This window comes from Doryrhamphus excisus, chromosome 20 (assembly GCF_030265055.1).
Source record: "Doryrhamphus excisus isolate RoL2022-K1 chromosome 20, RoL_Dexc_1.0, whole genome shotgun sequence".
Taxonomy (NCBI): domain Eukaryota; kingdom Metazoa; phylum Chordata; class Actinopteri; order Syngnathiformes; family Syngnathidae; genus Doryrhamphus; species Doryrhamphus excisus.
In genome coordinates, this window is record NC_080485.1 from 4473310 (window position 1) to 4487500 (window position 14191).

Sequence of the window (14191 nt, forward strand, 5' to 3'; positions counted from 1 at the left end):
AGCTAGGTGACTATTTGACTAAAGGAGGAAAGTTTACATTTACATGTTTTTTTGACATCTCAATGACCGAGGTAGACTACCGCATTACCCAGTAATAATCAAGTTTTGGTGTTTGACCTGGAAAATATCATCAAGAAAGATGGATATGGTCGGCCATATTGCAGTAGAAAATAGATGGACGAATTAAAATGCATAAGAAAGTTTTGATTTTTTAATATTATTTTTAACAGTGATTTCTGTGATGTTTACTTTAAAATGTTAGCAAACATACATTTTTATTGTGGTAAATGCTTGAGAGCCAGATACAGTCATCAAAAGAGCCCTACCTGGCTCCCGAGCCATAGGTTCCCTACCTCTGCTCTATACAGTATATATGTATACTTCTACACCTTGACTCCGATCCATGTGTTAATGCACCGTCTTACATTATCATTTATTCGTGGTGAGTACATGCCGTGTGTCAAGAAAAGACATGAATTTGCCATTTGCTGGTGGCTGTAGAACTTGAAGTGTGGCTCTACTGTACTTATGTTAGTATCAGCTTGGTAAAATTGTTTTGGTCATGTAGTTGATATTTATTTAATTGTACTGCTTACTTTTTTATGTTCCTGTTCATACCTTAAATGCACGCTGCTTACATCAGTTGCCATTATCTTAGCTCTATGATTGTTTAAATTATGTTTTTTGATTTTGTAGGTGTGTAACCTATTTATTATTTCATCTAATCTAATCCTAATCATTCACGGCTTCATATGTTTGTGTTTCTTCTGCAGTTTGAGAAGAATAAGAAGCCCAGTTCTTTTCCTTCATGCAGAGGATGATCACCTGACTCCCTTTGAGAATGCACAGGGGGTACATGACTCAAAATCCCAATTACCAGCAAATATGAAACTGTTATATGACTAACTATATTTTCCCTCCAGCTGTACAAGATAGCAGTGAGCTCCCAGAATGCAGAGCGGGTGAGGTTTGTAGCTTTTGAACATTCTCATGGATACCTGCACAATGGATTATACAAAGACCCCCGTCTGCCTGACATCATAAGGTGACAACAAACTTTAATGATGGTAATTTGCAAAGATGTTAAGTGCAAGTGGTTTGACATTGCATTATTTCTCCTCCACAGGAAGTTCATGCCTTAGTAAAGCGGGGTGTGCGAGTCCAGCAAGCTATTTAGTACATATGTACACACAGTATGTGAAAGAAGGATGTACAGTCGTCCCTCGTTTATTGAGGTTAATTGGTTCCAGACCTGACTGCTATAAGTGAACGTCCACAAAGTGGCACTCAATAGTAATTGGAATATTTTCATAGTTAGAGCATATGAAACCGGTTTATGGCTTTCTAAATTTTTACTATTATTAGAAGCCTAATAAATAGCACCCCTATAGTCACCTTTACACTCCTACACTACACAGCTTTAAAGTTCTTCCAGTATCTGCACCTATTCAGCTGTATTTCACACATCTGCACATCTGACTTACGTTTTCTTTATTAATGACCTAAAAAAATGTCACTATTTTGCTTCTTGACCAATGTTATTCTTTGTTTACACCACACAGGCTGAGGGATCACTGCAGGGACATAAGAGACAGCCGCTGCTAACATAGCAAGCTACCGAACTAACTAGTTAGGCTCTCCAATTTACTTATTCTAAATGTAACCAAGTGGGGAAGAATGATAAAGAGGGCAAAACTTCCACAGGACTGGGAGGAGAACTATGTTATGTGAGACATGCCATGGGTGACTAATCTCGTGTCATGTCTCATCAATGTAACATTACTGGCGCCTAGTGGACACAATACTACATAAACATGTCTTTCGATATATTTGACCAATTATAATAACAAAAGAGCAGTCATTAATTTTCAAAAACTGATGATAGAGTGAGGAAGCAAGGTTCGAACCGTGGCGTAACAGGGGACGAGTGTACTGTAAACTATTTGCTTTGTCTTAAAATATTTTATTGGCTAAAGTCATGATGGTTGTGAATGTATTATTGCAAAAATCATTTCTAGACAATTACTCCGGAGGAAAATATAATGAGGCTACAGGAGATGTGTTGACACTGAGTGTCTGAAAATCGCTAACTCCACACAGGGATGTTCCAATGGAGATTCAAACCTGGTCACTGTGTGCAGTGCAGCTTTTTCAAGTTCAAGTTCGATTAAATTCAGTTGTTATGCAGGGTATATTCACATAATCTTTAATCTGATTGTATTATAAATTCAACACCTGTGTTTTTTGTCTTAAATTGCTTTAATTAAATGCCTTCTTTTCACATACTTACAATTGTGTTATTTCTTTATTCAGCTGTGTGTGCATTAAGACGCTGTACTGTTTAAATTTGTTTTACAAGAGCTGCATAGTGTGTTCCTTCGCATCCTGTTTCCAAGTGATGTCTACGGATGTCTCCGGCTCTATTTAGTTTATTTGCATACACGTTGGCAGTGAAAACCCATAGGCTGGGGCACGTATATTATATATGCCTTTTGACAACATATACGTCCCAATCCATGAAATAGTAAACAATTGTTTAGTATAGTGTGGCGTGTTTGTCGTACTAGTTTTTGTGATTGTGACACTGTGGCAGGTTCTGGCAGTCGGATGACGTGGCTGAAGGCTGCAGAACCATACGCCGACAGCGTTTCGTCATTCATCGTTCATTCACCACTTTCCAGCCTTATTGGATAAGATGAGCCACGTGATTCATCTCAGCCAATTGGGCTGCACCCGATGAGCCACAGTGAAACACTTACGCCATATGCGTACGAAGGCATCGCGAAAAATTGGCTCTGTCACACAACCAGGAAGAAGGTGGGATAGCCCTGCGAAGCTAACATCCCCGATCTTTCGGCACACTTTTTCTGAAAAGAATGGGATCATCCAGGTGGAGGGTGGTAGCTGTGGCGTTCCTCATTCTCGCGGGCTCCTTATTTCCTGTCCAAGCAGATGAACACGAACACACAGTAAGACTGTCTTTCAAAGGCCGAATCTTGACAATAATGGACGTTTGTGCTCTGTGAAACATGCTAACGTTTTCCTTAGCTGCGACGGCTAGCTGCACTCGAAGCGTATACACGAGTGGCACTCATCGCGTTATTTATCCTTACGACGTGGGGATGGAAAAACCACACACAACCTGCTGTGAGCTAGCTAGCATCAGCACTTGTCGGCCTTAAGGTGCTTACGGCAAAACGTATGGCTGCTAGCAGGTTAGCTTCCTCGTTTCTCAAGCGCTTTCCCAGCACCCGCCGGCGGAAGTAACTCTTAAGTTTGACTAGCTCACAGAAGCGTTATTAGATGTGCTAATGTAAAGAAACAGCTTAATGGAGGCTGTGACAAAAATGACTTCAGAGGCCATCCTTACATGACCAACAAGTGACGGTTGTCTTCATACGTATTGTAAACTGTATCGTAAACACAAGTTTAACATCAGTCCCGCTCGTCGCTCTTTTTACACATATACTCTTATTGTAGTAATATGTCTAAAACTCGGATACTGCATGTTTGACGTTACTTTCCATATTGACAAAAATAGTGTTGTTGGAATGTGTACTATGCCTAACATTCACAACAAAACATGTTTTCCTTGCAGTACACAGATAAGGAAGAGGTAGTATTATGGATGAACACAGTGGGACCTTACCACAACCGACAGGAGACATACAAGTATTTCTCTTTGCCCTTCTGTGTGGGCTCAAAGAAGACCATCAGTCATTACCATGAAACACTTGGAGAAGCTCTGCAAGGAGTGGAGCTGGAATTTAGCGGCCTTAACATCAAGTTCAAAGGTATTCAGCAGTTGTAATGGCATTTCACTTGGAGTGTCTGTCTTTACGGAGTGATCATCCATACCAGTGTGAATGCCCTGAACTCAATGGCACGGTTTTCAGTATAATATCTTGACATTGTGAGAGTTGATAAAAGTCAGGATTGTGAGGGTAGCTGATTTCTGAACTACGTGAAATATTTTAGGAGACAGAATGAGCAAATGCAAGAATGGCATGATAGGCAGGTTCGTGACAGGTGTAGATTGATGTTACATGGAGGATATATCTAGACTTAATAATATCGGTGTGCTTCAAAGTAAAAGTGTAGGCCAGTGCCGTCAGGTGGGGACTACTTTACTGTATATTACTGTCTATATACCAAATTTCTTCATGGTTGGCACCTTTACTAGTGTTGTTATTCATGCTTGAATTATGCTGGTGCCATCAAGTCATACAGTTGTACAGCTACGTAAATACTGCTGGTTTCCAATAGTATTTCAAATTGCGGAAACATGAAAAAAATTCTCTCCCCCAAGGACTGGCATGGGAGAAAAATAGAGAAACACTGGTCTCTGCTGACAAAAAAAAACACCGCTATAACTTTGTATCTTTGGTTCTGATATTCACAACTTATTCACCACAGTTTCTATCAATGTAACATTTACAATAAAAAGGTGAAGATTGCATTTAGAGACTAACTACTGTCATCTTCATAACTATGGAACTAAATATATTGCCAAGGCAGAAAGGGGGGGCACAACAGAGACTCAATGAGAAGTGCTGATAACTTTTGTGACTGCAGCCTGTGTGACTAGGTAAAGTCAAGTGTACTCTTGTTCTTTTGACATCTATTTTCCTTCCCCGATATTGTCAGATTCAGGACAAATGAAAGCTGTTAGATAGGAGGGAACATGCAGTAGATGGACAAATATGAAGGCTATTTAGCCAAGATCTTGGACTCAAGTCACAATTTCTGATGAATTTGGACTGGACTTGAAAATATCATAAGATAAGATATGCCTTTATTCGTCCCTCAGTGGGGAAATTTGCATTGCACAGCAGCAAGAGTACAGAATCAGTTAAGCAGTACAAAATACACAATATAGAAAAATAAGCAATATAAACAACCCAAGTATGAACAAAATCAACAGTTTTTCCAGAGTTATATACAATACAGTATGTAGATAATATGAAACGAGATGAGATATTTGACCAGTCTATACACTGAGATCTTGCTAGTGAGTTAATATGAGGCATTATGGAAATACTTCACATAGAACTTAGTATATTGCATTTAGAGCCCTTAATATTGCACATGGAGGTTGATCAGATATTGTACAGTGAATGGGGTCTGGAGTAACTATACTGACTATACAGTGCATCCGGAAAGTATTCACAGCGCTTCACTTTTTCTACATTTTGTCATGTTACAGCCTCATTCCAAACTGTATTAAATTAATCTCTTACCTCAAAATTCTACACAAAATACTCCATTATGACAATGTGAAAAAGTTTTTTTTGACATTTTTTGAATTTATTAAAAATAGAAAACAAAAAAATCACATTTACATAAGTATTCACAGCCTTTGCTTAATACTTTGTTGATCCACCTTTGGCAGCAATTACAGCCTCAAGTCTTTTTGAATATGATCCCACAAGTTTAGCACACCTATCTTTAGGCAGTTTTGCCTATTCTTCTTTGCAATAAGTCTCAAGCTCCATCAGGTTGGATGGGAGACGTCTGTGCACAGCCATTTTCAGATCTCTCCAGAGATGTTCGATCGGATTCAAGTCTGGACTCTGGCTGGGCCACTCCAGGACATTCACGGAGTGGTTCTGAAGCCAATCTTTTGAGATCTTGGCTGTGTGCTTCGGGTCGTTGACCTCAGACTGGGGCGAAGGTTCATTTTTCAGCAGGACAAGAGCGCTCTGGAGCAGGTTTTCATCCAGGATATCTCTATATATTGCTGCATTCATTTTTCCTTCTATCCTGACTAGTCTGCCAGTTCCTGCTGCTGAAAAACATCCCCAGAGCATGATGCTGCCACCACCATGCTTCACTGTAGGGATGGTATTGGCCTGGTGATGAGCAGTGCCTGGTTTCCTCCAAACATGGCGCCTGGCATTCACACCAAAGAGTTCAACCGTTGTCTCATCAGACCAGAGACTTTTGTTTCTCATGGTCTGAGAGTCATTCAGGTGCTTTTTGGCAAATTCCAGACGGGCTACCATGTTCCTTTTTCTAAGGAGTGGCTTTCGTCTGGCCACTCTACCATACAGGCCTGATTGGTGGATTGCTGCAGAGATGGTTGTCCTTCTGGAAGGCTCTCCTCTCTCCACAGAGGAACGCTGGAGCTCTGACAGAGTGACCATCGGGGCCTTGGTCACCTCCCTGACTAAGGCCCTTCTTCCCCGATCGCTCAGTTTAGAAGGCCGGCCAGCTCTAGGAAGAGTCCTGGTGGTTCCAAACGTCTTCCATTTACGAATAATGGAGGCCACTGTGCTCATTGGGACCTTCAAAGCAGCAGAAATGTTTTTGTATCCTTCCCCAAATTTGTGCCTCAAGACAATCCTGTCTCGCGGGTCTACAGACAGTTCTTTTGACTTCATGCTTGGTGTTTGTGCTCTGACATGCACAGTCAACTGTGGGACCTTATATAGACAGGTGTGTGCCTTTCCAAATCATGTCCAATCAACTGAATTTACTGTAGGTGGACTCCAATTAAGCTGTAGAAAGATCTCAAGGATGATCAGTGGAAAAAAGATGCACCATAGCTCAATTTTGAGCTTCGTGGCAAAGGCTGTGAATACTTATGTAAATGTGATTTCTTAGTTTTCTATTTTTAATAAATTCAAAAAAAGTCAAAAAAAACTTTTTCACATTGTCATAATGGAGTATTTTGTGTAGAATTTTGAGGTAAGAGATTAATTTAATACAATTTGGAATGAGGCTGTAACATGACAAAATGTGGAAAAAGTGAAGCGCTGTGAATACTTTCCGGATGCACTGTAAAAGCAAGTATTACACAGATGTACATCGTGGTGTAGAAGTCTATTGGGAGCAGTGCTGCTTGTACAGCCTGACAGCTGCAGGAAGAAAGGACCTGCGATATCGCTCCTTCACACACTTGGGGTGAAGCAGTCTATCGCTGAACCCCGCACTCACACTGGATCCGTCACGGTTGAAAAAAAGTTAGATCCTGAACGGATTCTTTCTGTTTTGCCGGACAGGGCTTGTGTGAGTGTACAACAGACAAATGGGTGATTATTCTGAAAGGGGCACCTCTCTGAAAAGGTGCTGTTACTTCAAAGTATTTCACACAGTGTTGCTAAAAGTGTATATGCTCATCAGCTGACATCTTCATGAAGACACAATGTATCAGAGTATTTCCGGTTTTTCACTTTTGTTAGTCAACATCACACTATCGAAAGTGACACCAATTCCAATCTTGAGATTTACTTATATAACACTGACTTGCTCCCACCCGTGCTATTCAGCGATGTCTACTCACCACAACTAAGGAGACTTCAACTACTGAGTTACAGCTGAGTACTAGTAGAGTAGGGCTTTCTGGAAATAACTGCTTCACAAAGATTGATGTCCCTCTTGACAATGTATTGGAAATTTTGTAATATCTATCAAAATAATGCATTTTTTTCCTCACCTATAGATGAAGTCATGCAGACAACGTATTGTGAGATTGACCTGGACAAAGCCAAACGAGATGCTTTCGTGTATGCCATAAAGAATCATTACTGGTACCAAATGTATATTGATGACCTGCCCATCTGGGGTAAGTGGCAATCTGTTTTCTGTCAAAAAAAAAAAAAAATACAGTTGAAGCCGCTTACTTCGCCAACCCATCTGGTAGGGCCTCTATTAGCAGTTGGAACTTCAATCAAGCGTTTGTGATAACTTGCAGTCGGTCTCTTACAGATCTGTGGGGGAATTTTGGTCCACTCATCTTTGCAGAATTGTTGTAAATCAACTTGAGGTCACAAACAGATGGCTGAAGGATTTTTTGGTAGACGTAATGGTTCCATTTATCACAGCAAGTCTTCCAGATCAGTAGCAAAACAACCTCAGACCACCACACTACCACCACATTTTATTGATGGTATGGTGTTCTTTTTCTGAAATGTGACGTTACTTTTACGAGAGTTGTAATGGAACACACAACATCCAAAAACGTCAACTTTTGTCTCATCAGGCCACAGGATTTTCCGAAAGGTCTTGGGGATCAAGATTTTTATGGCAAAATTTAGATGATTCTTAATGTTCTTTTTTCACTAGTGGTTTTCATCTTGGAACTCCATGCAGGCCGTTTTTGCCCAGTACTTATGGGATGTTCTTGTGGGGTCTTTTGTTACCTCTTGGTTGGGTCGTCGCTGCACTCTTGGGATAATTTTCATTGGCCGGCCACTCCTGGGAAGGTTTACCACTGTTCCATGTTATTGCAATTTGTTGATATTGGTTCTCACTGTGGTTTGCTGGAGTCCCAAAGCTTTATAATGTAAATATGTATATATGTGGCTTTATAACCTTTTCCAGACTGATAGATCTCAATTCATCTCAGTTATGTTTTAACAGGCCATGCAATCACTTTTCCACACAGGTTTGGATTATTGTCTCTATTAGACTGTAAAGTTTCATGTAGCTAATGCATTTTCTGTTCAGTTGAGTTGTCATTGAATTTCTTAGATGAAACATTTAAGTGCGACGGACATGCAAAAAAAAAAACCCAATCAAACCAGTAAGGGTTCAAGCACTTTCACACTACTGTAGATCAATGTACCTCACATTATTGTCAACACCATTATCTCCAAGCAGCGTGACACAATGCAATTACATTTCCTATTCGGTACAGAGTGAGCTTCAGTCAAATCATGGCAGTATTAACCTGATTCAGTCAGTTATCTTAACATTTTATTTTTCACTATTTCACTAGTTGTCGTATTTATGCTTCGTGTTACATACTATGTAACTATGTACTGTAATCACCCTCTAACAATGGACTCACTTAGATGGTTTGTATAAAGTGCTGCTCTAACAACTGTATTAGAATTTTCATGTATCATTACGGGTGTTCTGTGTCATGTATAATTAATGGCAGCGGAATGACAATAAATTAATTAGGGATCGGCCGATATGGCTTTTTTCTGCCCGATGCCGATACCGATTTTTTTCCCCATCACCCTTAGCCGATGGCCGATTTTGCTTGGGCCGATATTTGTGGCCGATACTGCTTTTGCTCCCTCAATCTATATGAAAAAATTACAATGATAACAAATATTCCAGGTCTCAAGTTTAAATATTTATTTAAATGTAAACACTGAACATTGTAGTAGGATTCAGCTTTCTTAAACACACATTTAAACAGCATTATGAATTTTAAAAGGAGTAAATATTCAACCAATTCCTTCTGTGTGCGTGTGTGCACGTGCGTGCTCGGAGAGAGCGCACACACATAACACGACACGCATTTAACCCCAGCCCGGTGTTTGCTCAATGAATCTCCTCCAAGCACCATGGGACTGAATTGACAACGTTGACATTAGAGCGGTGTTCTTAACAGCTGTACATATTAGCCTCCAACTACATCAACAGCTCTCTAATTACAACGGTAGGCACTTTCAAACCCACAAACTAAACTATATTGTAGCGTCGCTGGGAGCACTTCCGGGTGTCCAGTGTCCACCGTCGATGTAAATAGTTTGTTAGTTTGTAGTTTAAGTTGCATAGTTGTTCATTCTTGGTCTGCTCAATTAGTGAGAGTGCTTTTATTCATCGGTTGCGTTGGTATGTGATGTTTTTGGGATTTCCTGTCACACCATGACTTAAACTGTCATGCCCAGCGGTCACCCAGTGAAATGTGAAGTGCTATGTATGGTGCAAAAAGCAAGCTTATTCTTTTATTTGGCATTCATGTCGCCTATTTCAAAGCAGGTGGCATTATTTCAACTAAGCCGAACTGTTAGAGGCTAATTAAAAGTTCAAAACGTACCCTTGTTATGATGTGGCGGCGGGGTGCTGCGACTGCGTGTGTTGCCTGTCCTCGGGCAACACGTAGCTGCCTGGCGGATGCCTGTCTGTAAATCATGCGGCGGAAAAATATATTGGTGAATCCACGCGCGTATCAGCTGATACCGATTTCGTAAGTAAAGAACGCAAATGTTGGCCCAATATATCGGCCGGCCGATGTATCGGTCAATCCTTAAAATTAATACAGACTTTCACCTCAGTAGACCAATGTATTTATTAGGGATCGACCGTTTTTCGGGGGCCGATACCGATTTTTTTCCATCACCCTTAGTCGATGGCCGATTTTGCTTGGGCCGATATTTGTGGCCGATACTGCTTTTGATCCCTCAATTTACATGAAGAAATGACCATGATAACAAATATTTATTGAAATGTAAACACTGAAGACAGTAGGATTCAGCTTTCTTAAACACACATTTAAACGGCATTATCAGCATTAAAAGGAATAAATATTCAACCATGTGCAAAACATTTCTGTTGTAGTTTAAGTTTTATCTAGCATCGATATGATGACTGCTCCTCCGCAGTGTGAGCCCCCCCCCCTCCACACACACAAACACATCACGCTGACACAATTTTGTACGATATGTGATGGGCTTAGTAAAGTGTTAAAAGCAAGCTAACTCTATTACTTGTGAAAACGCGCTCTTTGTGATTCAACAGTGGGGGCGGGGTACCGCGACTACGTGTGTTGTGGGGTCCCTTTCTGTTGCCCTGCCGGATGCCTGACTGTAAATCATGCGGTGGAAAAATACATCGCCGAACCCACGCGCATATCGGCCGATACCGATACAAGGAAAAAACGCAAATATCGGCCCAATATATCGGCCGGTCCTTAGTATTTATCGTCTGTAAAACAAAGACGTTACAGTTTCTCGTTCAGAGACAAAAACAAACACAAGAGGGGTTTAATTGTAGTGTACACTTTCTTACCTCACTATACTTGTAAGTAAGAAAAGTCACAGTTGTGAATACTCTGCAAAGAAGTAGCATGTGAGACATTTATCATAATGTCATCACAGAAACATGGTAACATCCTGCTTTAGTAAAATAACACACAAGGTATTTACGGTAGCCTGCGGATTACGTAAGTTTAACATATTAGCAATAACTGTCACATTTGCACAAATAAATCACTAGGGTTATGTAAATATAGTGACGGGTAAATACAATAAATATCTCCAAAGCCAAATAGCTAGTCTTACAAATGACCGTCATATGACATTCATGTGTTGACAGGATAATGGTGATTATTTCAATGTGTTTTCATGCCTTTGTCAGCTCCTTTCTGATGTAATAGTCCATCCATATAATTTTTTTCCAGGTATTGTTGGTGAGGCCGATGAAAATGGAGAAGACCACTACCTTTGGACATACAAGAAATTGGAGATTGGCTTTAACAGTAACAGAATTGTTGACGTGAATCTTACCAGTGAAGGGAAAGTCCGACTCGTGCCTAACACCCGGATTGCAATGTCTTACTCGGTGAGTACTGATTGACTTATCATTTCATTAATAATGTATTTGTCTGTAATGTGGGTCATGTAAATACATACAACTGTGCATCCCAATGAACAGGTGAAGTGGAAGAAGTCAGATGTGAAGTTTGAGGACAGGTTTGACAAGTACCTTGACCCATCATTCTTCCAACACAGGGTGAGTTGTATATTTGGTTTAGGTCATGTCTCGTTTGCAAGCGCATTACAGTGATGTAAGGATTTGTCTAACATCTCTTGGGTTCAAGTTGAACTATGTAACTGAGGCCATTTTGTCTTTTGTTTCAAACATGAATTTGTGGAATTGAATATGGTTATGAAACATGATACAGCAACCGGATCAGCAGAATTTCAATGGCGGAAGATGATAGAATCCGATCTTCAAAAAATAGCTTATTGGATCCCGATCCTGAAGATCAGATTGGGACATCCCTACTTTGTACAGTTCTTTTTTGTAACACAAGTGGAAAAATAAGCCAGCCACTCAAGCAAAAATAGTCTACTCAAATTCTGGTAAGAAGTGAAAGGTTGCGGTAGAGCTGCCAAGATGAGTAAATGATTATCCAATTAATCTACAACTATTTTGATATCTGATTTATTTTTGTAAATATCTTGTGATTTCAGCCTCTCAAATATGAATATATTAAAAATGTCTTTAGTCATTTATATTTAACTTAAGACGTTCCAGTGAACATGTGGTCCTGTGTTTACAGCCTTCCAACGTGGCGACCCAGGCCCGTGTCTCACTCCTTGCAACCTCAACTCCCAACCCCCGCCCACACACCGACATATGGTTCTAGCAGAAATGCAGTCATAAAAAGTTTTGTTAATTCATCACTTCATGATGCTGGCCACCTTAAAATCACCTACATCCTCAGTTGAAGACATCACAGGATTCTTCACTATTGTATGAATTCCTATGTCAACAGTGTGACCTAAAGAGTCATAACACTGTGGTTTTGCAATAATGTTAATAGTTTTACACCGGAAATATAATCAATGTTTTTCACTCAATCTTCTCAGATTCACTGGTTCTCTATCTTCAACTCCTTCATGATGGTGATCTTTTTGGTCGGCCTAGTGTCCATGATCTTGATGAGGACCCTCCGAAAGGATTACGCTAGATACAGCAAAGAGGAGGAAATGGACGACATGGCAAGCAAATGATCCTATCTGTATATTGGGCCGTTGGTGTTGGTCTGTCAAACCAATAAGACTCTGCTATGGTCTTCCCAACAGGACAGAGACCTGGGAGATGAATATGGTTGGAAACAGGTGCATGGAGATGTCTTTAGGCCCTCGAGCCGCCCACTGATTTTCTCCTCACTCATTGGTTCTGGATGTCAGATCTTCTCCGTTTCTCTCATTGTTATAATTGTTGCAATGGTTGAGGATCTGTACACAGAGTGAGTATTATGATGGTTATGATAGTGAATTGGTATGATAAGCGGAAAATGCTTCAGTTAATGTCTCCATTTAATTAAAGGATGAGTCTATCACAGTTGCTGTGCGTATGGTTCACAAAGCAGATAATCGCCAGAATCACTTCTAAGTAGTCTCAGCAGTTTGCTATTTAGTTGTATTACAGCATTGGTGGTGTTGCTACTTTGTAATACAATACAGTGGGATAAATAATCATTTGATTCCCTGCTGTTTTAGTAAGTTTAGCCCCTTACAAAGACATGAGACATGAAACAAAGGTGCTAAATTTATTTTTACAAAAATAAATATTTGATCCCCAAGCTAAACCTGACGTAGCACAGGGGTCAGATGGTTCTTCTTCAAAAATAGGCATGCTGCAATAGGAGCATTTGGTCATTTTTTCCTGCTTTCACATCTTTTGGAATTTCAATTCACATTTTTGGGGGAATTTTGGCGATCGTCCACAATCCTCTGTGAAACAAATACTTTCTCTTCTTAGTGTATTTGAGATATATAAAAAGTGGAGGCACCTATTCTGCCAATAAAGCCCCGTAAAAACCTCCAAAAAGCACCAGCAAGTCTCCATTTTCATATAATGTAACATGCATATAAACCAAGCTAGTACAGGCACACTGTTGTCTTTACTATTAACATTATGTTCCAGAACTATGTTACTGGCGTAGTGACATCTCGCCACACCACACCGGCCAGCGAGCAGCCGGCTAGTGTCTGTGGACTATGAGTAAGGATGATGGTTGATGGACAACATTCCTACAAAACAGCTGCATTGTAATTGCATTATGAAGTAATGAAAGTCCACTTTTTAAGTGACTTTGCTCATATTTCCCTAGACTTGAGTAATGTGTTCCCTCATGTATAAAATGCACATAATAATGTGCAACATGCATCCCTCTTTGTAAATCTCACTGTTAACACAAAACGGATCAATGTTGGTCACTTATCAGAAGATTTGTATTGTTTTCTTTTTCAGGAGAGGATCAATGCTGAGTACAGCTATTTTTGTGTATGCTGCAACATCCCCTGTCAACGGCTACTTTGGGGGAAGCCTGTATGCAAAACAAGGAGGTAATGATGATAACATTATTAAATATTTTCATCTGCATAGGTAATTTGCTGTTTGATATGTTGATACAGGAAGGAGATGGATTAAGCAAATGTTTATTGGGGCCTTCATGATCCCAGCAATGGTGTGTGGAACTGCCTTCTTCATCAACTTCATTGCAATCTATTATCACGCCTCCAGAGCCATCCCATTTGGCACCATGGTAGGTTTACTCGAGATATGAGACTGTAAAGTATTGTCTTAGTTAACTAGAAATTTGAGTGACTTCACTGCACTAACCTTCTGAGGCAGTTGGATCGGTAAGTCATTGCAATCAAGTTTAGCTTCAAACTGACTGACGTGATTGTGAATGTCCTTTGAGAAGAACAGTTTG

At 40.1% G+C, this 14191-nt stretch overlaps 1 protein-coding gene across 1 annotated transcript in view; it reads left to right on the forward strand.

Annotated features, from left to right (window-relative positions):
• Nucleotides 1-2754: 2754 nt before the first annotated feature.
• Nucleotides 2755-14191, forward strand: part of tm9sf3 (transmembrane 9 superfamily member 3) — a 28148-nt gene continuing 16711 nt past the window's right edge. The window contains exons 1-9 of the mRNA XM_058058006.1: nt 2755-2969; nt 3599-3794; nt 7445-7567; nt 11141-11301; nt 11395-11472; nt 12336-12467; nt 12552-12718; nt 13726-13820; nt 13890-14020. Of these exons, the coding sequence (XP_057913989.1) occupies nt 2877-2969; nt 3599-3794; nt 7445-7567; nt 11141-11301; nt 11395-11472; nt 12336-12467; nt 12552-12718; nt 13726-13820; nt 13890-14020 (1176 nt within the window). The 5' untranslated portion in view covers nt 2755-2876. The remainder of the gene's footprint in view (nt 2970-3598; nt 3795-7444; nt 7568-11140; nt 11302-11394; nt 11473-12335; nt 12468-12551; nt 12719-13725; nt 13821-13889; nt 14021-14191) is intronic.